This window comes from Macrotis lagotis, chromosome X (assembly GCF_037893015.1).
Source record: "Macrotis lagotis isolate mMagLag1 chromosome X, bilby.v1.9.chrom.fasta, whole genome shotgun sequence".
Classification (NCBI taxonomy): domain Eukaryota; kingdom Metazoa; phylum Chordata; class Mammalia; order Peramelemorphia; family Peramelidae; genus Macrotis; species Macrotis lagotis.
Genome location: NC_133666.1, coordinates 234,973,899 through 235,000,785, shown reverse-complemented (window position 1 = coordinate 235,000,785; position 26,887 = coordinate 234,973,899). Strand labels below are relative to the sequence as shown.

At 34.3% G+C, this 26,887-nt stretch overlaps 1 protein-coding gene across 1 annotated transcript in view; it reads right to left on the bottom strand.

The window, feature by feature from the left end:
- EDIL3 (EGF like repeats and discoidin domains 3) overlaps positions 1–26,887 on the bottom strand; it is a 629,614-nt gene that overhangs the window by 282,139 nt on the left and 320,588 nt on the right. Inside the window, exon 5 of the mRNA XM_074207740.1 lies at positions 18,850–18,963. Coding sequence (XP_074063841.1) covers positions 18,850–18,963 — 114 coding nt within the window. The remainder of the gene's footprint in view (positions 1–18,849; positions 18,964–26,887) is intronic.

The window sequence follows — 26,887 nt, the reverse complement described above, 5'->3', positions numbered from 1 at the left end:
TGAATGATAAACATTCAATGCAACATTCTAATTTCATGCAATGTAATTTAGAAAATCCTCAGCTGCAGAAGATTGATGTTTTGGGGGTACAGAATCTCTCACTGTCTACTTATGGTAGGGTTGCTATCTACATTTTCAGAAAGAATATCTGAAATGATAAATTTAAAGGTCCTTAACATATTGCCATATTTACATATAATACATATAGATATACATTTATATGTGTTTCTGGCTACTGAAATACTATATATAGATATGTATGTACAAATATGTATGTGTGTTTATGTATGCATACATGTATAGGTGGGTATATTCATTTATATACTGTTATATTACTTGTAATATACTGTTAATATATTTGTAATGTTTTAATTTTAATATTTTTATCTTCATGTATGTTTTCCCCCTAACATTGGTTTCAATATTCATATCTTCAGAAGCATAAGAGAAAAAATGACTATATTGGTGTGCAGTCCAAATTTGATGATATTGTTCCATGGTATCTAAAAAATTATTGGAATCTTGCAATTGTGGAAGAAGGAATCATGAGGCCAAGCTATAAATATTGCCCCAAATATCCAAAAGATTCTCACTATCTTTGTGACTATAGACAAGTCAGTTAACCTCTTGGGCCTCAGTTGCGTTATTTTTGAAATAAGAAAAATGAATTAGCTAACCTCTAATGTCACTTTCAGCTTTGAATCTATGATTCACAGGACTCATCAACATTTGTAATTTATAAATTCCTATAAATTATTCACTGAAACACTCATATAATAAATAACCAGCCATTGCTATTAGCAATACAGGCCATTGCAATAATGAAAAATAAAGTTGAACGAGGTGGTTTGCTGTTGTTAGTCAGTCACAAGTCTCCTCAGTACTATCTCTCCAAGTGCATTTTAGATAGCATTTGGTGACTTCTTTGAGACTTTTATGAGTGTATCACATAATTTGTTTTCTAAATAAAATCACCTCTAATATATCTGCATGTCAATAAGATTTATTTTAAAGAAGACTTGCGCACTATAACCAAGATTCTTATAAAACCTATTAATTCATGGGTACATTAAAATAAATTAAATTTAAGCAAAATAAAAAACATAGATAGGGTATATGTGTGTGTGTGTGGGGTGTTTTCTTCTGGGTCTAAAATGTCAGAAAATGAATAATTTAGCTTTAAACTTTTATGTTAAATTTTATTATTTTTAATACTTCCTTTTATTATCCATCCAGTAAGTAAATATAAACAGAGAAATAGAAGTTATACAGTAATATAGAAATAAGTCAAAATCACATTTTTTTTTCATTTCACTAAGATGGAACAGGGAAACTCATGCATAATTTAATGCAATACAGGTGTTCTTAGCAAGTATTCTTGGAGTGGATTAGAGGTTCCTCATTATAAATGAAACAAGAAAATAATAAGATCATTAGAGTTAGAAGACAATTTAGAAATCATATAGTATAGTCCCATTATTTTACAAATCAGGCATTGAGATTTTGACTGTTAAGATGACTTATTCAAAGTCAAATAGCTGTTAATAGAAAAGCTAAGTTTAATTCTAACCATCAATAACATCAAAGTATTTTCCTGAAAAAAAAGTGTAAACTTCTAGTAATAGTGATAAGGGAAGCAGTGAAAAGAGGGTAGGGATACTGGTCAAACTATTAGTTGGTTTATCCCATATCAACTACATTATATTGTTGGTTGTGAACAAAACTCAGAACTGAAATCATTTAGAATATTTATTATGTTGCTTAGGGTAGCAGGGAGCCAAGAAAGGGCAGCCCAATCTCCAAGGAATGTTTAAGGTACATTTACATAGCACTCTAATAGAACAATAAGGCCAACCATGAAGGCAGTTTCTAGATAAAACTCACAGGTTGCTTGAGAAGTATAGTGGGAGAAAACTCCTCACATTCCTTGTTCAGTCTTAAGATCTGACTGGGTTTGTCGTCAGCCCAACCTAGGTCCTGAGTTGTTTGAAACAAATCTGGTCTCTAAACAATAGGGCTGATGTCTTAGTCATTCAGGTCAAGATATAATATTGTAATAAAGTTTTTCAAAGCAGACAATAAACTGTTATTAAATGTGTACAAAGTATAGGGTACTGTGCTAAGAATATAAAAAAAAAACTGCAAAAGGCAGTCCCTGCCCTTTAGAAGCTCTTAATCTAACAAGGGAGATGTCAAAAAAAATGTACAAACAAGCTACAATCAGAATAAATGGGAAATAATTAAATGGACTTGATTAGAATTGAAAGGAAATATGAAAGACTTCCTGGAAAGATGAGATTTTAGTTAGGACTTAAAAAAAAGTCAGAGAAGCCAGTAGGTAGAGATGAGATAGAGAGAATTCTAGGCATGGGAAAACAGCCAGAGAAAATGCTTGAAGTCAAGGGATAGAGTGTATTATTTGTGGAACACAAAGAACACCAGTGTCACTGGTTTGAAGAGTATATGGCATGTTTTAATTTGTAAGAAGACTGGAAAATTTGGAAAGGCAAGGTTCTGAAGGGCTTTAAATGCCAAATAGAGAATTTTGTTTTTGATCCTCAAGGTAATAGGGAGCCATTGGAGTTTGTTGATTGGGAAGGGAGGAGGATGACTTCTGAGACTTGCATTTAATTTAATTTAATTCTTTTTTAGATTTTTGCAAGGCAATGGGGTTAAGTGGCTTGCCCAAGGCCACACAGCTAGGTAATTATTAAGTGTCTGAGGCCGGATTTGAACTCAGGTACTCCTGACTCCAGGGCCAGTGCTCTATCCACTGTGCCACCTAGATGCCCCCTTAGACTTACATTTAAGAAAAATCACTTTGGTGGTTGAATGGAAGATGGAGACTTCAGGTCAAGATGGTGGTGAGAAACCAGGCATGTTTTAAGCTCTCCTGGCTTTCCCTCAAAACAGACATAAATTAAACTTCTTAACAGATTTTGGATCCACAGAACCCACAGAAAAATGGAAGGGAATATTTCCCAGCAAGGTCTGTCACAGAGGAATGTGGGTGTGCCCAGAGCAGAGAGCAGAGACCCAGTCCAGGGGCAGTGGGATGAGGCTGGGAACTAAACTGAGAATAGAAGACAAAATGATTGCTGTATGCAAAGCAGGCAGCCATAGCCCAGACATCTATCTGGTCAGTTCTGTTGATCTGTAAGACCTGGGCATGAGTCCCTTCACTTTCCGCAACCCCCCATGTTGCCAATTGAGTCTAAGCCTTCTTCACCCCCACCTCTTCCTGTAGGAGAGTGTGACTTTTTCAAGAATGAACATAGAAATAGACCAGATGTTGGCAAGTTGCCACAAGTTGCCCCAAGGACCCACTGTGGGCTGCAGATCCCCACTTGCTGATGCTGATTAAGTTGATTTACTTTCTAGCCTGAGGGCCCAATCCAGATTGTGTCAGGACAGCACAGATCCTGATCCAGACAACATAGACAATCCAGAGAAAATTTCTGGCATTCCTTACTGGTTGGCCCAGTGAATAACATCTTGGAGTTCCTAAATTCAGTGAGCAAGGCATCTAGATATCTCAACAGCAAAGGTCTGTGAACCAGCCCCTGCCCCAACACAAGACCCTAGTGAAAGGGCCCAAAATGAAGAAGGCCAGCACAAAGTGACAGAGGAGAAAATGAATTGATCTCCAGCCCAGAAAGACTTTTTAGAAGAAATAAGATAGGAGTTTAAAAATCAAATGGAAAAATTGAGAAAAGAAATGGAAGAGAAAATGAACACTATGCAAGAGAAAATTAACATTTTACAACAAGAAAACAAATCTTTTGAAAATAAATCAGGCCAAAAATGGAAAGAGATGACAACATCTTCAAAGATAGAATTGACCAAATGGGAAAGGATATACAAAAGGTAAATGAAGAAAACACCTTTCTTATAAAAAAAATTGGAATCTGTGGAAATGAATGACTTCATGAGACATCAAGAATCTGTTAAGCTGGGCAGCTAAGTGGCTCAGTGGATAGAGCACCGACCCTGGAGTCAGGAGTCCCTGAGTTCAAATCCTGCCTCAGACACTTAATAATTACCTAGCTGTGTGGCCTTGGGCAAGCTACTTAACCCCCATTGCCTAGCAAAAAAAAAAAAAAAGAGAGAGAGAGAGAATCTGTTAAGCAAAATCAAAACAACTGACCTAGAAAATAGATCAAGGAGAGACAATTTAAAAAAACATAGGATGATTTGAACTCCATACTTCAAGCTATAGAAAAGGAGAACTGCCTGAGGGCAAAATAGTCATTGAAAGAATACATTCATTCCCTACTGAAAATATATCTATTCCCTAAATGAAAACACTGAGGAATATTGTGGCCAAACTCCAGAACTATCAGATGAAGGAGAAAATCCTGCAAGTCACCAGAAAGAAACAATTCAAATACCAAGGAGCCACAGTCAGGATTGCACAGGACCTGGCTGCATCAACATTAAGAGATCAAAGGACCTAGAATATGATATTTTGGAGAGCAAGGGAGTCTGGATTGCAGCTAAGAATTCACTATCCAATGAAACTAAAACTTCTCTTTCAGGGAAAAAGATATACATTTAATGAAATAGGAGACTTTCCTGATGAAAAGACCAGAGTTAAAGAGTAAATTTGGACTTCAAACAGGAGACTCAAGAGATAAATGAAAAAGTAAAGGGGGGAAAAGAAAAAAAAAAAACATTACTCAATAAGATTAAAATGGTTATATCCCCATCTGGGAGGAAGCTTCTCACAACTCTTGAGAATTGTAACTATTAGAGGGAATATACTTAGCCAGAAGTAATGGGACACTCATGACATGTCCATGACTGATGGAATGATTTAAAAATTGTATCTCATGAGAAAAGGCGCAACCATAAAGAGACAAGAGGAAGCAGGAGAATGAATGGGGTAAATTACATCACATGAAGAGGTGAAAAGGACATATTACAATAGAGGGGAAGAAGGGAGGAGGTGAGAACTGCCTCAATATTACTCTCATAAGATTTGACTCAAAGAGTCACACACTCAGGTTTGGAAATTTTTCTTACTTTTCAAATATTAAGAGGGAAGTGGGGGGGGGATGAAAGGAGAAATAGACAAAAGAAAGGGGAGGAAGAAGGGGGAAAGGGAAAGACAAGGAAGGGGGGGTTAGATAAAAGAGATAAACTGAAGGAAGTGGTATTCATAAGCAAAATTTTGAAGAATATGGATAAAGTGAAAAAAGAGGAAAAATATAAACAGAGGGAAGATAGCGTGGAAGGCGTTAAAGAGTTAGTAATTATAACTTTGAATGTAAATGGTATGAACTCTCCCATAAAAAGCTAGTGGATAGCAGAGTGGATTAAAAACAATATGCTGCTTACAAGAAACACATTTGAAGCAGAGAGATACATATGAAGTAAAAGTAAAAGGCTGGAGCCAAATGCATTATTCTTCAACTGAAGTGAAAAAGGCAAGGATAGCAATCCTTATCTCAGACAAAGCAGCTGCAAAAATAGATCTCATTAAAAGTGATAAGGAAGGTAACTATATCCTCCTTAGACAATGACTTAATTTCAATACTAAATATTTATGCACCAAATGGTATAGCATCAAGATTCTTAGGGGGTAAGTTGAATAAGTTACAGGAAGATGTAGACAGCAAAATTCTACTGATGGAAAACCTCAACCTCCCTCTTTCAGAATTAAATAACTCTAAACATAAAATAAACAAGAAGGAAGGTAAGGAGCTAAATGTAATGTTGGAAAACTTAGACATGGTAGACTTTTGGAGAAAATTGAAAGGGGGATAGAAAGGAATATACCTTTTTTCTGCAGTACATGGCACCTATGCAAAAATTGACCATGTACTAGGGTATTAAAACCACATAATCAAATGCAGAAAGGCAGAAGTATTGACTACATCCTTTTCAGATCATGATCTAAAAAAATCATATACAATAAAGGCCCATGGAAAGATATACCTAAACCTAATTGGAAACCAAAAAACCTTATTTTAAAGAATGAGTGGACCAAAGAACAAATCATGGAAAGACTTAACAATTTCAACCAAGACAGTTACAATAACAAAAAAGCATATCAAAACTTATGGAATAAAGTCAAAGCAATTATTAGGGGTTTTATCTCTAATTGAAGACATGAATAAAATAGAGAAGGAGGAAATCAATGAATTGATTGTGAAACTAAAAAAGTTAGAAGAATAACAAATTAAAAATCCCTAGTTAAATACCAAATTAGAACTTCTGAAAATTAAAAGAGAAATTAATAAAATTGAAAGCAAAAAACTATTGAACTTATAAATAAAACCAAGAATTGGTTTCATGAGCAAAACCAATAAAATAGATAAACCCTTCATTAATTGGATTAAAAAATGAAAGAAGAAAAGCAAATTACTAGTATCCAAAATGAAAAAATGAATTTTCCATCAATGAGGAGGAAATTAACGTAATAATTCAGAGCTATTTCACCCAACTGTATGCCAATAAATCTGATAATCTAAGTGAAATGGATGAATATTTATAAAAATATGAATTGCCCAGGTTCAAAGATGAATAAATTAAATACCTAAATCACCTTATCTCAGGAAAAAGAAATTCAATAAGCCATAGATGAATTCCCTTAGAAAAACACCATGACCAGAAGGATTCACAAGTGAATTCTTTCAACAATTCAAAGAACATTTGGTTCCAAATCTATAGAAACTTTTTGAAAAAATAGGTGAAGATGGAACTCTATCTTATTCCTTTTATTACACTAATATGGTACTGATACCTGAACAAGGAAGCATCAAAAGAGAGAAAGAAAATTATAGACCAATCTCCCTATGACTATGGATGCAAAAATCTTAAAAGTTAGTAAAGCAATTACAAGTTTTACTTAGGAGAATACACTTTTGAGTAGAATATTCCCTCTTAAGAGTTAACATTCCTAGTGAAGTCCTCTCAGGGGGTTAAAAATCGTTAAAACAAAGACAGACTATTACTCTTAGACTATTCTTAGAAGAGGGAGAGAGGCCTTGCATTCCAAGTCAGACACCCTCCCAATTCTGCTAGGGAGTGAAACAGTGGACTATTTCCAGAAAGATATTGCATTGATTCTGTTAGGGAGGGAATTAGTGGAATACTTGTGAGAAGAGACCTTGCAGTCTTACTTAGCCACTTATTTGATAATAGACTGTGAGAAGAGTAACCTGACTTCTCTGAAGACCTTACATACTCAGACATTAATTCATTTAACAGGTCTTTAGAAACCTTCTTTTGATACCCTCACCATCTGGATTGTGAGGTAATATTTTATGAAAACCTTTTATTATTCTCTTTGTTGCTGGGTAGATTTTTTGTGTAAAGATTGTAACTCTGAAAACCTTAACCTATCAGGTTGAAAGAGATGGGCCTAGGGAGGGGGGGAATCATGCTAGGCCATATAATCTTGCTTGACTTTCAACTTGGGGAAGCTCCTTGATATTTAGTATCTTTGTGAGACTTAGAGTGTGCCCTTTTTAGAGAAAAGACAAAATAAGCTTTCCTTTTTGCGCTGAGGAATCTCTATATTTTTAAGTGGATTTTTATCCCACATACTATGACCAAGCATGATTTATTCCAGGAATTAAGGATAGGTTGAATGTTAGGAAGACTGTGATCATAATTGACATATAAATAACAAAAGTAATAGAAATCATATGATTAACTTGATAGATGCTGAAAATGCCTTTGACAAAATACAGCACCCATTCCTACTAAAAACACCAGCAGGCATAAGAATAAATGGATTGTCCATTAAAATGATAAGCAGTATCTATCTGAAACCATTAACAAGCATTATTTATACTGGGGATAAGCTAGAAGCATTCCCAATAAAAATTAAGAGTGAAATAAGGATGCCTGTTATCACCATTACTATTCAATATTATATTAGAATGTTAGTTTTAGCAATAAGAGAAGAAAAATAAATTGAAGGAATTAGAATTGGGAATGAAGAAACAAAACTGTCACTCTTTGCAGATGATATGATGGTATTCCTAGAGAACCCTAAAAATCATCTAAAAAACTACTGGAAACAATTAGCAACTTTACAAAAGTCACAGGATATATGATAAACCCCCATAAACCCTCAGGACTTCTGTATATTACTAAAAGATACAGAAGCAAGAGTTAGAAAGAGAAATCTCATTTAAAATAACTTCAGACAACATAAAATATTTGAGAGTCTACCTGCCAAGGCAGACCCAGAAACTCTATGAAAACAACTATAAAACACTTTTCACATAAATAAAATCAGACCAAAATTACAGGGCAAATACCAACTGCTCATGGAGAGGTCAAGCAGTTGTCATAATAAGAATGACAATTCTACATAAATTAAACTACTTATTTAGTGCCCTACCAATCAAACTTCCAAAAAATTATTTCAGTGAGCTAGGAAAAAAATTGTAATCAAATTCATTTGGAGAAACAAAAAATGAAGAATATTAAAGGATTTAATAAAAAAATAGAGGGCAGAGCCAAGATGGTGACAGGAGAAGAACCTTTCTTAGGTGTTCTCTTCCAAAACTTATAAAATAAGGACTCTAACAAAATTTTCGAGAGATAAGGATCACAGAAGGATCCAGTGAGGCAATTCTCCAGTCCAAGGTAACCTGGAAAATAGTGGAAAGGCTCCACTCCACATGATTAGAGGGGCAGCTGCAAGAGTGAAGGAACTTCAGCCTCCCGGAAGCAGCCCCAGGGCACTGGGAGCCATGGCTCATGGCAGCAGGGACAATTTCCTGATCTACACCCTAAGGAGCACTGGGAACAACTTGGGGGGACCTCTGCCACAGCAAGCATGTGAAGCCCAGCCTTCAGGGCACTCAGTGAGCAGCGTGCCGGATCTAGGAACCCAGAAGCAGGCAGAAGCCCCATTGTTCAGCCTAGGTAGGGGAGTATAGAGAGACTTCTGAGGTCTGTCCTCTGTACCTGGAACAGGATGCTGGGGCTCTGACCACATTCAGATCCTGATCACAGTCTAAGCCACCCCATAGAACAGCAGCCCCCCCACCTCAGCCTCATGGCAGAGGGGTGCACTAGTGTTTATTCTTTGACCAGGAGGGAGGACAGAGCTTCACACACTGAGATCCTTGTAGGGGGTGTCCCAAAAATACTCAAAAGCTCAGGAAGCACCCCCAAGAGCAGGCACAGCAGGTGAAATGAGTAAACAGAGAAAAAAGAAGAACACCATTGAGAAATACATTGTCTAATGATCCTAAGAATCTGAAGATGAGAAAGTACAAGCTCCTGCATCTAAAGACAACAAGAAAAATGGAGATTGGGTTCAGGCTATGACAGAGTTCAAAAAAGATTTTGAAAATCAAGTGAGGGAGATAGAAGAAAAATTGGAGAAAGAAATGAGAGAGATGCAGGAAAAGAAATGAAAAAGAGGTCAATGGCTTAGTCAGGGAGATCCAAAAAAATGCTGAAGAAAATAGCATGTTAAAAACCAGCTTAGGTCCATTGATCAAACAGTTCAAAAAGTTATTGAGGAGAAGAATGCTTTAAAAAGCAGAACTGTCAGATGGAAAAGGAGATAAGAAAACTCTCTGAGGTAAACAAATCCTTCAGATGTAGAATGGAGCTAAAGGAAGCTGTTGTCTTTATGAGAAGTCAAGACACAATACTTCAACACCAAAAGAATTAAAAATTAGAAGAAAATGTAAGCATCTCATTGAAACAAACAACTGATCTGGAAAGCAGATTCAGTAAAGATAATTTAAAAATTATTGGGATTCCTGAAAGTCATGATCAGGAAAAGAGCCTTGACATCATTTTTAAAGAATTCCTACAGGAAAACTGCCTAGATATCCTAGAGGCAGAGGACAAAATAGAAATTGAGAGAATCCATCGATCTCCCCTGGAAAGAGATCCAAAAAAACAATCCCCAGGAATATTATAGCCAGGTCCACAACTCCCAAGTCAAAGAGAAAATATTACAAGCAGCCAGAAGGATACAATTCAAATATTGTGAAGCTGCAGTCAGGATCACACAGGACTTAGCAGCAACTACATTAAAGGCTCATAGGTCTTGGAATATAATGTTCCAGAAGACAAAAGAGCTCGGAATGCAACTGAAAATCAACTGCCCAGCAAAAATGAATGTCTTCTTCCAGGGAAAAAGATGGACTTTCAATGAACCAGGGGAATTTCAAATGTTCCTGCTAAAATGTCCAGAGCAGAACACAAAGTTTGATCTTCAAATACAGGACTCAGGTAAAGCAGAGAGATTGGAGGAGAATGGGAAAATATGAGGGACTTAATGATAATGAACTGCATGTATTCCTGCATAGAAAAATGACACTGATAATACTCATATAAACCTTCTCAGTTAATAGAGCAGGTAGAAGGAGCTTTTATAGTTGAAGTACAGGAGAGAGCTGAATTTGAAGATATAATATATTGTAAAAATGGAATCAATGTTGAAAAGGGAAATGTAATGGGAATAAGAGAAAAGAGAGGTGGAATAGGCTAAGATATTTCATATAATAAGATTTTTTTTATTACAATGAGCTATGGCAATGATATGGAAGGGGGAAGGTGAGGGGGAATGAGGGAATCTTCACTCCCATCAGAGGTGGCTTGGAGAGGAAACAGCATATATAGTCAATGGGGTATAGACATCTAGAGTAAGATGGAAAGAAGGGGGATAGAGGGAAGTGGGGAGATGTGAGTGATGGAGGAGAGGGTGGACTGTGGGCGAGAGTGGTCAGCTATAACACATTTTCTTTTCAACTTCTTGCAAGGGGCTGGGATTGGATGGCCTGTCTAGGACCATAGGACCGGGTGGTTGCTGGACCTAAGGGGTGATGTTTGGGCTCGGGGCCTCTTGGCCCCAGGGCCATTGATTAGTCTTCTGCAACACTCAGCTACCCTACAGCACATTTAAGAAAAGGGACAGAGTGAAAGGAGAGAGAAAATATAGTGTATGGTAGTGGGGAAGTACGGATGGAGGGAGTTGCAATCAGCAATGGTAACAGTGAAAAAATATGGAAGTAGCCTTTGTGATGGACTTATCCTAAAAAATGTGATCCACCCACGACAGAGCTGGTAGTATTGGAACATAGACTGAAGCACATTTATTATTATTATTATTATTATTATTATTATTATTATTATTATTATTTTGGGGGTTTGGGTGGCTGGGGCTGCACAGCTGGGTGATTGTTGGGTGTATGATTTGAACCCAGGTGCTTCTCACTCTGGGACCAGTGCTCTGTCCACTGTGCCATCTTACCACCCCTATTATGAAGAAGAAGAAGAAGACGAAGAAGAAGAAGAAGAAGAAGAAGAAGAAGAAGAAGAAGATGATGATGATGATGATGATGATGATTTTATTTTATTTTATTTCTTCTTTGGTTTTTGCGGGGCAATGGGGTTCGGGTGGCTTGCCCAGGGTCGTATAGCTGGGTGATCGTTGGGTGTCTGGGGCTGGATTTGAGCTCAGGTGCTCCTGACTCCAGGGCTGGTACTCTGTCCGCTGTGCCACCTAGTTGCCCCTATTCTTATTACTTTTTTAATTTTAATTTTAATTTTTCCTCTTTATTGCTCATGAGCATCTATATTTTGGGGGGGAGAGGGGTATTACATTTACTCTTAAACAAGAATATTTTAGTTGTTCAACATTCTTACTTCCACCATTTTTTCCCTTGTCAAAGGAAAGAGATTTTTTAAATTCTAAAGAGGAAAAGTATTATTAAATCTCCTGTGAAATTTGCCATATATCTAAACTGTGACACAATTTGAGTCCTCTCTATTTTCATTTTAGGCTCATGTTAATCCATTTTATATATATATATATATATATATATATATATATATATATATATATATATATATATATATTCAGACATATGTATACCTGCATGTATTTATGTTTTAACTGCCTAATTACTTACTTTTCAGAATTCGTAATTTTAGAGCCTTTGTACCTTTTATTTTAGAGGTGAGATAATATTAAGCCTACATAAATTAAATGACTTGTATAGTAAAATAATGTATGGGCAGCAAGTGACAGAGACAGGATTTGAACTCAGATCCTCTGACTTTAAATTCCACAGTCTCTTTTTTTCCTCCATTGTTAATCTCCCCACTTTTCAGTAGGGTCATGACCACAATGAAGCATTTGGAGGCATTGCTCAATTTTGAAGGACCTGAACATCTATTAAAATCTGCAAAGTTCCTGTTTCGCACCATCCTTTGACCCAGGGGACACAAGTAGAAATCTAACCCTCCAGTCTCCCAGTTTTATAACCATGGCATTATTTATCCTAGATTCTTCACTTTTACTCATCCCAGATATATAATCATTTGCCAAATCTTTTCTTTTCTGCCTTCATAACATCTTAGGCAGTCAACTCTTCTCTCTATTCAAACTCAGTTTATTCAATCCCTTACTGTCTTTTTCACAGATTATAGCATTTTAATTGATCAATCTAACAAGCATTTATTGATTACCTTTTGCATGTCAGTGCTGGGAGTACAAAGAAAAGTAACATACACATACACACAAAAACACAAACATACAAACACAAGCAAGCAAGCAAAATAAGCTCCCTCTGAAGAAGCTCACAGTCTGTGGGAGGAGACTTTGCAAAAAGAGTTTTGTCCAAAAAAAAAAAGAAATTGGATAAATTGGAGAAAGTTTCAGAGGGAAGGCTCAAGAATTTAAGAGGGATCAAGAAGAGCTATCTATATAGAATTTCTCCTAATTCTAATATATCTTGCAGACCTGGCAAAGGAATTTTCCTTAAGATCAAATTTAATAATGTTGCTTCATCAATTCTAGTTACTATTACTTCTAGGGTAAAATATAAATTCTTTTCACAACTCTTACCAACCTGGTCCTAATTAGATTTCCAACCTCACTGGACATTACTCCAAACACCTATGGAGTGGTGAATAAGAAAATGAAATTCTTATATGAGTAAGTTCACTCGAACCTGTGTGAGAACATGTCCTCCCCCCCCGGATCATGTCCTATGTGATTTGATAGCATTCTTAGAGTCCTAGTAACTAGCCAAACAGTACTGAAAAGAACTGGCTATTTTCACAGTACTGACCTTAATTATGTTGTGTCTTGCGGCCCCATATGACATCTTCCTAACGTCATAACACTTACTGACTTCCCATGTTCATGATAAGAACTCTGGGATCCTTTCCAATTGAATTTGGCAACAAACCTTTCTTCTCCCCTAATAAATATCCTAAGACTCCAATCATTCATTAGAAGAAGAAGAAGAAGAAGAAGAAGAAGAAGAAGAAGAAGAAGAAGAAGAAGGAGAAGGAGAAGGAGAAGGAGAACGAGAAGAAGGAGAAGGAGAAGGAGAAGAAGAAGAAGAAGAAGAAGAAGAAGAAGAAGAAGAAGAAGAAGAAGAAGAAGAAGAAGAAGAAGGAGAAGAAGAAGGAGAAGAGAAGAAGAAGAAGAAGAAGAAGAAGAAGAAGAAGAAGAAGAAGAAGAAGAAGAAGAAGAAGGAGAAGGAGGAAAAGATGAAGAAGAATACAAAGAAGAAGAAGGAGGAGGAGATGAGGAAGAAGAAGAAGAAGAAGAAGGAGAAGGAGGAAAAGATGAAGAAGAAGAAGGAAGAAGGAGAAGAGAGGAGAAGGAGAAGGAGAAGAAGAAGAAGAAGAAGAAGAAGAAGAAGAAGAAGAAGAAGAAGAAGAGAAGGAGAAGGAGAAGGAGAACGAGAAGAAGGAGAAGGAGAAGGAGAAGAAGAAGAAGAAGGAGAAGGAGAAGGAGAAGGAGAACGAGAAGAAGGAGAAGGAGAAGGAGAAGAAGAAGAAGAAGAAGAAGAAGAAGAAGAAGAAGAGAGAAAGAAGGAGGAGAAGAAGAAGAAGAAGAAGAAGAAGAAGGAGAAGGAGAAGGAGAAGGAGAACGAGAAGAAGGAGAAGGAGAAGGAGAAGAAGAAGAAGAAGAAGAAGAAGAAGAAGAAGAAGAAGAAGAAGAAGAAGAAGAAGAAGGAGAAGAAGGAGAAGAAGAAGCAGAAGAAAGAGAATCCCACCCATGGAGAAGACATTCTGCCTGTGACTCTCCCATTTGGGACTCATGGCTGTTGAACTGGAATTTTCCAGCCAAGGCAATTAAGAGTTGGTGCTCCCCTGAATTGGTGATGTTTTCTTTATCTTTCTCTTCTACTTTTGTTATAGTATTAATAATCCTTTCATATATATATGTATATATTATTTGCTGTATTGAATATTATTGTAAGCAATCTATTCCTTGCATTATTAAAATACTTTCATTTTCACCTCTGTGTTAGAATGTTATTTACAGGAAGGAATCCGAACCTCATTAAAATCACAATACAAGTGACTTCAGAGTGACTTATACTGTAATTCAGTCAAGCCAGCCACAGGTCATCACACATGATATTCCATTTCCTATTTTGGAGTCCTTGACATCCCATCACCCACACCTAGAATGCATCCTCTTCTCCATGATATCTTTTCCTTTAAGATGTACTTCTGCTTGAAGTCATTCCTGTTCCCCTCCCTCTCAAACTGTCTGATAATTTAATTGCTCTGTGTGTGTGTGTGTGTGTGTGTGTGTGTGTCTGTGTGTGTGTGTGTATGTGTGTGTGTGTGTGTGTATACTTCATAGTTATACTTTAGATATTTTAAATTCATTTCTGGTTCCACTCATTAGAAGTAAACACTTCTGAAATAAGGATTGTTTTATTCTTTGAACTCAAATCCCCTGGGGTTTGGAATAATGACTGTCACATAGTTTAGTGCCACTGTTGAATGTGTTTTGAATTTCTTGGTTAAGGTGGGGGTGGGGAGGAAGAAGCAATCTGCATATCCCATAGTGCCTGAACCCCATCAAGCAAGCACATGACATATAAGGAATGAATCATCAATGTGGCTAGTCCTAGGCTCCAACAGCCAAAGAAAACTAACCCCACTTGGTTTCTTGCTGATGTGTAATTCAATTTGTTGGAGAAAGATATAAAATTATCTCTTCCTTCCATATTTTTATATAAACTTGAATGACTTATGAGTCCCATTAGCCTAAAATTTCTGAAGAGACCATACAAATCAATACAAAAGGGTCACAGTTCATCCTTAGATTAACATTCCAGCTCATTGAAAACATTCCTATTTTTGAAAGGCATTTCTATAAAGGTTACTTAATTGCTCAGGAGCTAAAATAAAAACTATATCCATGTTTTCCATGAGCAAGCATAGTGAGGGAGAGAATGAATGGGGAAGGGATATTGTTGCATGTTAAAAGTAGATGGACAAGATGGACAACTTGGTTTTTGTTTTTTTATCCACTTTTAATTAGAGTCTTCTCTTAGTTGCTAATAAAACCCTTCTAGACTGCAAAAACCCTATCCTTAGGTAATATACTTCAGACAGACTCTACACATCATCCCTGTGAAAATGGACCTCACATATGATGGGCCATCTTCATTTCTAAAACAAATATTAGGAACAAGAATGATCTTAGTCTCATTCCTAAAAATTTAATCATGTCACATTTAAATACCCAGGAGGAAAATGTAGGTTACCAGCACATAGGTACTATGGGACACATAGACTAATTTATGAAAGCAGTAACACATTCTTTTAGATCAGCAAACTAAAAGGTCTATCAATTTCTATGGCCATTACTTTTCATTATTATATCATATTTTGTTAAATATACATGGCAAAGAGCCTTCTATTATACTGAGAATAGATTTCCTAATTTTGGTTAATAATTATTTTTCTGTTTCATGGTTTTTGTACAAATGCCTGATTGAATAATTGGACTTATATAATTTAAAAGGGCAGAGATTCTAAGTAAGGGTCTAAATAGCAGCATTGGGTTCCTCATGCAAAAGTTGTATTTCAACTAAAATAAAAAAAAACTTATTAGAACAAAAGTTCAAAGTCATAAATTAAGGTTGAACTTCCTACTGTTTTTATTTACATAAGAGCAGGGTGTATGTCAATTCATCATTAATTCTTAATTGAATGAGCAACCTTTTTTAAGTGTTTTTTTGTAAAAATTATCTAAATATTCTTTATAAATTTTAGATAATCAATGAAGCTATAAAATTTATGTTTAACCTAATTTAATTGTTACTGACAAAAGTTTGATTTGTGTAATGACTATTATTTTGACTATTTTGTAATGACTATTATTTTCATGTAATTAATTATAATGGCTTAATTAGAAAACCTTATGACACAAATTCCAAATAACACTCAAATTCTCAACAATGTACCCTGAGAAAGTGAATGAATTAGAATAATAGGTCAACATCATTATTACTGAAATAAATTTGATAGGATTATCTAGATATTTAAATATAAAGGGGTTATCCTTAATCAGTATTTTAACTCAAAAACTAATGAATGGATTTAATAAATTGGAGCCAACAAGCAAATTTGATAGCAGTATAATTTGTAGAAGGTAAAAAAAATGGGTATTCAAATAATTCCTCTTACAAATACATGGCAAGTGAAGACTGCAGTATTGTATAAAATGTAAAGGAAAGTTGGAAGGAAAAAAATAACAAATTTAGATATGGGGAAATGTAAAAAAATCCCAAACATCTGGTAGAAAGGACACCATATAAAATGATAAATCACAATACAAAAGCTGCCATGCCAACATTTTCAATTGTCATAATGGTCAATAGGGGTAATGGCTTGGAGAACTTGAAATAGTTGGATAATTACCAATTATTAAGAAAGTTAAACAAAGAAGTGGTTTTTGAAATAAGTAACTTGGTAAATAGACATTACCTCTAAACTAATAAGAGATTTTTGGTCGTTTCTCCAGTTTTATAGTCATTGATGAAGCTTTTAAACCCAAAAGATATATCACTGGTCATTAGTCATTTCAGAATTTGGTTCCTAAGATATTCCAAATTTGTAAGAATGTGGAATAATTTGTCTTTGACACATTCATTTTCCTGCTGCTCAAGCTATGCAGAGTCACAATGGTATAATGAAAAGAATGTTGGATTTGGAGATGAGGAACTAAACCCACATTCTGTCTTTATTCTCTAAATAATGGTGTCTAAGACATTTAAGCTCCCTAGGCTTTGGTTTCCTCATCTGTAACATGATAAGAATGAACTAGAATATTGTCATTAGATATGTCCTTTCTAGCTTAAAACATTTGATGCTCTGCAACTTTATTCTCTCCTTTCTTATCCTTATTTTGAGGGAAAATTCATGTCAAAGAAAAAATGTTATTCTAAGAAGTACAATGAACTGACAACTCTGAAGGACTTATGATGAAAAATGCTATCCTTAGAGAGAGAGCTGATAGAGACTGAGTACAGATTGAAACATATTTTTCTCTTACTTTCCTTATTTTTCTTGGGTTTTTATTTTGCTGGATGTTTTCTTTTGCAACATGACTAATATGGACATTTGCTTGTTATAACTACCCATGTATAATCTACATCAAACTGCCAACTTTCTCAATGAAGGGAGTGAGAGAATTTAGAACTTTTAAAAATGAATGTTGAAAATTGTTTTTACATGCAGTTAAGCAAAAATAAAATAATAAATTAAAAAAATTATGTGAATATGTCTCTATATATTATTTGAATGGATATATGTGTTTACACACACATACATATAACAGTACAGAAATAATTCAAGAATACTCACTTGAACCTGCTCTATCTGAATCTATTTGAATTCTCTGTTTTATTCATGTCTTACAGAGAGAGAGAGAGAGAGAGAGAGAGAGAGAGAGAGAGAGAGAGAGAGAGAGAAAGGAGAAAGAGAGAGAGAGATTCTGGAATCTGTTTGTTCTGTATTGCTCCCTTCTACTATCCCTCCACCTCATATTTAGCAATTCTCAATATTTTAATAAATTTCTTCAATACTAGGGGGACTAATTGTACCTTAAAATTCAATAATAATAAGACCTTGTCTATAACTAAAACTTTATAGTTTATGAGTACTTGCATTTTGATTTTTTTTACAATATCCTGTGCAATGGACAGGGCAAGATCCTCAATTTCAAGCTGGCAAAGACTGCAGAAGTCATTTACTTCCATATCTTCATTTTACAGAAGAGAAAACTGAGGCCCACAGGAGTAAAGTGCTCATTTTTTCAAGATTTCTAACTCAAATCTTCTGTTCAAAATCCAATAGACTTTACATCACACCCTATTGGCTTCATTAATTGTGTCCCCCTCTTTTTGGCAAATGAATAAATTAAGTTTCAATGAGTATAAATCATACACACAAAGTCTTGTAATTATAAGTAGCAGACCATGATATAGAAGACATAGGTCTTCTGACTTCTTGTCAAAGATATTTTCACTATAGCATAAGTTCATATATATGCATATATATATATACACATATATGTATGCACACACACACATATATATATATATATGTATATTACACACACACACACATGTAGAAAAGACCACAGAGATCATCTAGGTAAAACTTCCCATTTTATGGATTAAGAAACCATGGGCCTCAGAACAATAAGGTCAATGTTTATTCTAATCTTGTGCTTCCTTATACTATCTCTAAGTGTCTTACATACTTAGATATACTTTTTTTGAAGTAATTCTCCTAGGATTTTTTCTTTCTTTTGTCTGTTTTGCAGTCTGAGAAAGGGGGAGGGTAGAAGAGAGGGAGAGAAAGAATGGCATTAAAACATTAGATGAAATATAGCTGGAAAATTATTTACATTATTAATGTAAACACTAATTTGCAATTGGTAATCACAAGCATTGAATACTCTTGAGAAGCAAATAAAAACACCATCTTCACTAAGTTTTTTTCTGTTATCTGACAGTAGTTAGCATCTGGTATTTTTTTCCTCTAATATCTGTAATATATATAATTAAAAATTGTATTTGTGATACTTACTGTATTGGCAATTTCTTCCCATAAATTCACCAGGACACTCACAGGAATAGTTGGCAACAAGGTCAGTACAGATCCCACCATTCTTACAGGGTTCTGATTCACATTCATTTATATCTAATGAGAGAGAGAGAGGGAGAGAGAGAGAGAGAGAGAGAGAGAGAGAGAGAGAGAGAGAGAGAGAGCAAAAGAAATTAATAATTTAATCCTCAGTGTGAAAAGAAGTGGATTACAGAAAAAAGTCTCTTTTAAGAACCACAAATTGTACATTATATAAATACCCATGTCATTGCTATGAGTCTTAAAATATATTGTTTTTTGCTATGTTGTGTGTTTTTAAAAGTTATTTATTTATTTTTAATTTTTACAATTTTTCCGCTAATCTCACTCCCCCCCCCTCCCACAGAAGGCAATCCTGTTAGTCTTTACATTGTTTGCATGGTATACATTGATCTAAGTTGAATATGGTGAGAAAAAAATCATATCCTTAAGGAAGAAAAATAAAGTATAAAGTATGTTATTGTAGCCAATTTGATACATCTAAAGTGTCACTTCAGAGTTGTTTTAGTATGCCTTTCTCTAATGAATACTGATTTGGATTATAGTATATAAGATAGATAGATATGTACATGAATATATATATATATATATATATATATCATTATAACAAGATTTCTTTGAAGGTAATAAATAGTCTTTTGTCTTTGTTCAAATCCCACAATTCTTTCTCTGTATTCACATGATATTCTCCATCACAGATACACCAAAATTGTGCCTGATTGTTGCACCGATGGAATAAGCAAGTCTATTAATGTTGATCATCACCCCCATGTTGCTAGTTAGGATATTTTGTTGTGTCTTTTTATAAGGAACAGAAAAGATGCAAAAGTCAGTCAAACAAATATGGTGTTATCAATCAGCCTGAAATGAATTTGGATGAAATTAAGAATTTCATGGGAATGAGAGGGTTACACCCATGAAGATTGGATTTCTAATATAACTATAATTATGAATATGAATAATATAATTATGAATATTTTGGAAATGTTTAATATATACATAAAATTAAATAGAACAAAATTAATCCTAATCTTGAGATAAATTTTTTCTAGCATCTAGAAACTGATCTTGCAGCATCAGCAGCTAAGACTACATCATTTCATCTTAATTCATTAAAAATTAACTGACAGTTGTTTGTTTCTTAATAGTTTCCCATTGATGAATGAAAAAACTAATAATCAAATTGGAGACAAAAACTAATACCAGTTATTTCCTAAATGTAATAAATATAGAAAGAAATTAGATTTCTCATTCTATTATAAGGTTCTAAACTTTAGTAGATATTACTTGAAGAATTTCACTTATTCTCTGACAAATATTGCAATGCAAAAATTAAAAGAAAATAATATTCCTAATCAGCTTTAGAAAGTATACAAATTTCATGTAATTTATCTTTTTAAAGGACTTCTAGGTGGCACTTTCCATTGAGTGCCAAGACTGGTACTCATCTTCCTGAATTAACTATGGTCTCAGACACTTTCTATCTGTATGATCTAGACAAGTAATTTCATCATTTGCCTCAGTTTTTGTAATCATAAAATGATTTGGAGAAGAAAATTCTGAATAACTCTATTATCTTTTTTTTTGTTTTTTGTAAAGCAAATGGGGTTAAGTGGCTTGCCCAAGGCCACACAGCTAGGTAATTATTAAGTGTCTGAGACCGGATTTGAACCCAGGTACTCCTTACTCCAGGGCTGGTGCTTTATCCCCTGCACCACCTAGCTACCCCTACAACTCTATATTATCTCTTGACAAGAAAACCCCAAATGGGATCATAAAGAAGCAGACATGACTAAATGTGCAAACCCCAAAATTATCTTTCACTGACCAAATAACCTCAAATTTTCATCGAGTATTCAAACATTGTCTACTACCTAAAAATTGTGTGTAGAGTGGAAAAATGTAACTTAATGGCATAGAAAATTATGATAGCAGAGCTAAATCAGCAACTAAATATTCTTAATGTTGATTTCATAATTTTGTTAATTTTTAAAAAATATAAATTATTCATTTTTCCAATTACATGCAAAGGCAGTTTTCAACATTAATTCATTTGCTAGCTTATGAACTCAAAATTTTTCTACCACCCTCTTCATAGAAGAAAACAATTTGGTATAAATTGTACATTTACAATAGAGTTTAATATATTTCCATATTAGTCATGTTGTGAAAGAGGAATTAATAGTAAGGGGAAAAGAAAACCATAAGACTAAAAGAAGAAATAAAAAATAAATTTTAAAAAGTGAACATAATATGCTTTGCTCTCTGTTTAAACTCCATAGTTTTGTTTTGTTTTTTGTCAGGGTGGTTTGTTTGTTTCTTTTTTCTGTATGTGGATGCAATTTTCCATAACAGATCTCTTAGGAATATCCTGGCTCACTGAACTGTTGAGAGGTGCTAAATGAAAAATAGTTGATCTATCTCACAATGTTACTGTTAATACATACAACTTTCATTCAGTTCACTTGATATCGGTTCATGAAAGTCCTTCCATGCTTCTCTAAATTCTGGCCACTCATGATTTCTTGCTGCACAATAATATTACATCACATTCAAATACTGTTATTTGTTCAGTCATTTCTCCATTAAATTTGATAATAAAAATGAGTTGCTGTAAATATTTTTGTACATGTGGGTTTTTCCCCTTTTTATGCTTTCTTTGGGATATAGACCCAACAGTGGTATTGCTGGATCAAAGTATATGCACAGTTTTATTGCCTTTTGGGTATGGTTCCAAAATTGCTCTTCAGAGTAATTGGATCAGTTCACAATTCCACCAAGAGTGAAGTGGTGTCCCAGTTTTCCCACAGTCTGTCCAACAGTGATCATTTTCCCTTTTTGTCATCTTAGCCAATTTGCTACATCTAAAGTGTCACTTCAGAGTTCTTTTAGTTACATTTCTCTAATCAGTACTGATTTGGAACATTTTCTCTTTGATTGTTTTATCTGAAAACCATTTTCATATCCTTTGAATATTTATCAATTGCAAAATGAGTTTACTTTTCTATATAGTTCTCTATATATTTTAGAAATAAGTACTTTATCAGAAGTACTAGCTATGACAATTGATTTACAGTTTTCTGCATTTCTTCTAATTCTGACTGCATTTATTTTCTTTGTGCAAAATCTTTTAAATTTATAGTAGTCAAAATTATCTATTTTGCAGTTTATAATACTCTCTATCTCTTTTTTGGTCACAAACTTTTCCCTCTACATAGATCTAACAGATAGACTATTCTTTATTCTCCTAATTGATCTATGATATCACCTTTTGCATCTAAATCTGGTACCCATTTTGGTCTTATGTTGGTATAGGATGTGAAATGTGGGTCCATGCCTAGTTTTGGGGTTTCATAATTTTTTAAAATATATTTGAACACAGATATTTTTATATACTAAAAAAATATGCTTAAAAATTAATTCAGTGATAAAGAAATTTTCTCCCCCCAACCTAATATCTAAATCAAAAAAAAAAATGACTCCTAAAACCTGAGTAAGGAGAAAGTAGACAAATGTTTAATTCCTACCTTGCTTCTCCTTCCACCCCTTTCCTACCCTTCAACCAGATATTTCAAAAACTAAGTTGCACTGGTATTTCCTGTCTTTCTAAAGTTATGTAACTGATAACTTCAACTTCTTTGGGGTAGGTGACATGGTTATGCAACATAATCTAAAAAAATAGTATTTCCAGTGCTTCCTAGGGAGTAAAATAAGAAGTTGATAATGTCCACAAAGATTTAGGTAATAATGTTAAAATAAATACACAGAGAAACACAAATCTCTCTCTCTCTCTCTCTCTCTCTCTCTCTCTCTCTCTCTCTCTCTCTCTCTCTCTCACACACACACACACACACACACACACAGACACACATGTGTGCGCGTGCACACAAACACACAAAGACATCTGACATTCTAGAGCTACTATGACATGCCTTTTACTACATCTTGTTGCAAGTGTTTTTCCTTCTTTTTATAAACAGGGAAATGTAGGTAGCTGACACACAGGAAATAAGTAGCCATGCTTTTATAAGCTAGGTTCTTTATTTTCTAAACTTAGAAGTATATAAATAAGAAGCATTACAAGCCTTTTTCATTCTTCTGACACATTTCAAACCCTTTCCATTCCCTCTTAAGGTTAGTGCATTCCTTTGTTTGACCATGACTGAAAATATGTTGTCCTCCTCAATTAGACTGAATTCCTTGAAGTCAGGAATTGTTTTTCCCTTTCTGAATGCTTAGCTTGGAGCCTAGCATGCAGTTTGCACAAACTTATTAACTTGACTTTTCAAACTGTTCTATCACTAATGTCAATTTAGAATGAAGTTCAAAAGTTTAGATGATAATGGATTCAAGTTTCCAAAGGACTTTGCAATTGAACAGATATATTTAATTGATTTGTATTGTTTCCTTCCCCAAGTTTATCTTCTTCAGTCAATGACAACAATATGAAAGCATCATATCCATCTTTACCCCCTCATTGGTCCTATTTACAATTCATAATTCAAAAAGTTCATAGGATCCCAGAATTAGAGCTAGTCATAATTTTAGAGTTCATCTTATCCAATCTCTTCATTTTCCAGTTGAGGAAATTGAGGCTTAGACTAAAATTACATAGATAGCAATCAGTGAAGAATTTTATTCAACAACCATTTTGCTAAGAGCCAAACACAAGACATGGTTGTAAGTATAAGGTCTACATATCTCTTTGCTAGGTACATCACAATCATGAAAAACTCCCTCTTAAGTGGACAAGACCACCACGTGGAAAATACATTAAAATACAATGCAGCTTCTTTCCTTGAGAATCTTGATAATTTTTAGGTTTTCTATCTTCTCCTAGTTCTCTCTTTCTGGGGTAAAGTAGAACAAAGTCAGAGACACAAAGTTCATGTGCTGTCTCAGACCTTTAATTAGTTAGGTGACACACGAGCAAGTCACTTTGCCTCTTCCTTAATTTCTTTATAAATCCAATAATTTTTCTCATGAGAAAAATTAAAATTTTTGAAGACAGTGATTCTATGTTTTTTAAGTTTCCTTTTCTTCAAGCTAAATATCCCTTACTACTGTTAATAGATGCTTGTATGTGTTCATTAAGTCATTTCAATATAATTTAAAGTTAGATATAGAGATATAACTTTCGAAGGTCTATTGTTCATGAAGTTATATCATCATCACCAACAAATATTTGAGGATTTGTGTGTAAACTACTATGATAAGAGTCTGGGCTGCAAAATGTATAAAATGCAGCTTGGTTTCTAGGGGTTTATAATTTAGTTTAAGAGCTGAAACACAAATTGATTCTTCTAAGGCTACTAGACCTCTTCACTGGAGAAAAAAAAAAAAGGTGCAGGAATCCAATCAAAAAGGCTGTGTGAGTAAGGTTTTGAAGGTGTAAATGTGAATGTCGTGCTGATGGAACAATGAGAAAATAGGAAGAGTGGGATTGTAAAGTATAGAGAAAATTAGGCGGACCAATGATAACATGCTGAAATATAGAGTGAAGAAGACCTGAGTTTGAATTCTGCCTTAGTAACTTACTAGCTGAATAATTAGGAAAGTTGTTTATTCTTTCTGTCTCAGTTTCCTTACTTGTAAAATGGGAATTCAATAATAGCATGTACTTCAAAGGGATGTTAGAAGGATCAAATGAAATAATGTGTCAAATATTTTTCAAACCTTAAACAGATAATTGTCAGCTACGATTCTATATGTTAATGTACTCTTTGATAGAGATAAAGTGTGGTTTCAAAATTAATGAAATATTTCCTTTCAAGTTTCAAATTAGAGACTTGAAGAGTTACAGAATAGAGACAAAGATGAAAGAGGCGCAAATATTAATCTGAATATAAGAACTTTCTCTCTCTCTCATTCTAACTCAGTGGTGAATGTTCTGCTTCTATAACTTAACTTATTTTCCATTCTGCAGGGACCATTAATATTTTGTTTCATTCAAAATATTCTGTGATCACTAAGCTTTAGCTCTAGATATGATTACAGTTCTTAAGGACCTGGTGAGCTTCTGAAAGCACTCTTCACAGATCTTTCAATTCAAAACAGAAGAGAGGGACAGGAGGTGGACAACATTGGTAGAGAAAAAATTCATTCATTTTCCTCTTAAAATGATGAGGAATATATATATATATATATATATATATATATATATATATATATATATATATATATGTGGGAAATACACCAAAAATATGCTGTACAGTTAATTTTATTCCATTAGCATGGCCATGAATAACAATAATTGCATCCTATCCTGTTGTTTAATGTGCCCAGTCTGACAAATTCACAATTTCTACTACAGTCACACAAAATTAGACAACCAGAGATGAGGAAAATTGAGTCAAAGATGTATCAAATGCATTGAGATTCTCAGATAGAATGAACTATGTATTGTTTCAGATTCAAGATGAAATTTATAGTGCACAGAAGCAACATCAAGTTTTGCTCCTTTTCAGTGTTTATATCACAAGGAAACTTTCACAGTCAGCAATGAGATCACAATCAAGGGGCATTTTTATGGAGTATTAATGATTTCCAGGAACTGTTGTTCTTTGCTTCATTAAATCTTTCAATTCTTTACACAATAAACACTATTAAAAGAACATTTGAAGCAACTCTAATCATTGAGATAAATCAACCTTTAAACCTCACAGTTATTTGTTCAGTAGATCAGAGCTACTACTAACAGAAGAGCAAATTATAATTAAGAATATCAGTGGTGGCTAGATGGCTCAGTGGATAAAGCACCAGCCCTGGAGTCAGGAATACCTGGGTTCAAATCTGATCTCAGACATTTAATAATTACCTAGCTGTGTGGCCTTGGGCAAGCCACTTAACCCCATTTGCCTTGCAAAAAAGCCTAAAAAAAAGAATATCAGATTTTAAAGAACAGCAGTTATTACCTTTATCAGTGGATAAACTAGAATCTGCTTTGACAAGGTGAATAAAGTAGATTGCCATTCTAGGATCAGGAGATATTATGGTTTTTGTAAAAGATTCATTTAGGGGTGACTAGGTGGTGCAGTGGATAAAGCACCAGCCCAGGAGTCAGGAGTACATGAGTTCAAATCTGGCCTCAAACACTTAATAATTGCCTAGCTATGTGAACTTGGGCAAGCCACTTAATCTCATTTGCCATGCAAAAACATAAAAAAAATAAAAATAAAAGATTCATTTACATTTGTATATTTCAGTAATTTTTAAAGTAAAGCACTGACTATCTAATTTCAGTGAAATATCACCCTTGTATTGTTTACTTTTCTGGTGACTGAATTAAAAACCATATTGTTTTATGTACTATTTGAAACATGCTTGAAAGCATACAGCATTCTCCAAAACCATACGTTATTTTGAATTGGGTACATCAGCAAACCACATGTGGTACATCTGGAAAAATGCAAATTGGAGAAAGGTATATAAATTAGAGAGAAAGATTTATATAATGGTATAAAGAAACAATACTTCATAAGTTGGGAGGCTATTTTTCTATAATTAAATCAAACCTGATTTGAATTTTTAAAAAATTTTAAAAAATTTAAAAAGCTTGAATGTTAATGCTCACGGAAAAAAATGAGATGCAATAAGACGAAAATAAAACACTTTTGCATTTTAACATTTTAACATTTAGTATTAACACTTAGTATTATGTTTTATATAGATTCATATATGCATATTTCTTTAAAAATGCAATCTCTACATTTCTCCAAAATGTCCTTTAATTAATTGGATTCTTCCAATTTTAAGGGGAAAAATGACTCAAGGCACTACATTGCCATACAGACTTATCCATCCTAGGATTTTCACCTCTTTTCCCTTTTCAGGACTTGTCGATTTCATTACCATTATTTCTCTCATATTTGAACCTAATTTTCCATATTCTCTACAGTTCAGTTCAGGTGCTCATCACTGTCAACCTACACTACTAGTGCAATCTCTTAAATGACCTTCTTTTCTGTAGTCTTTCCCGCTC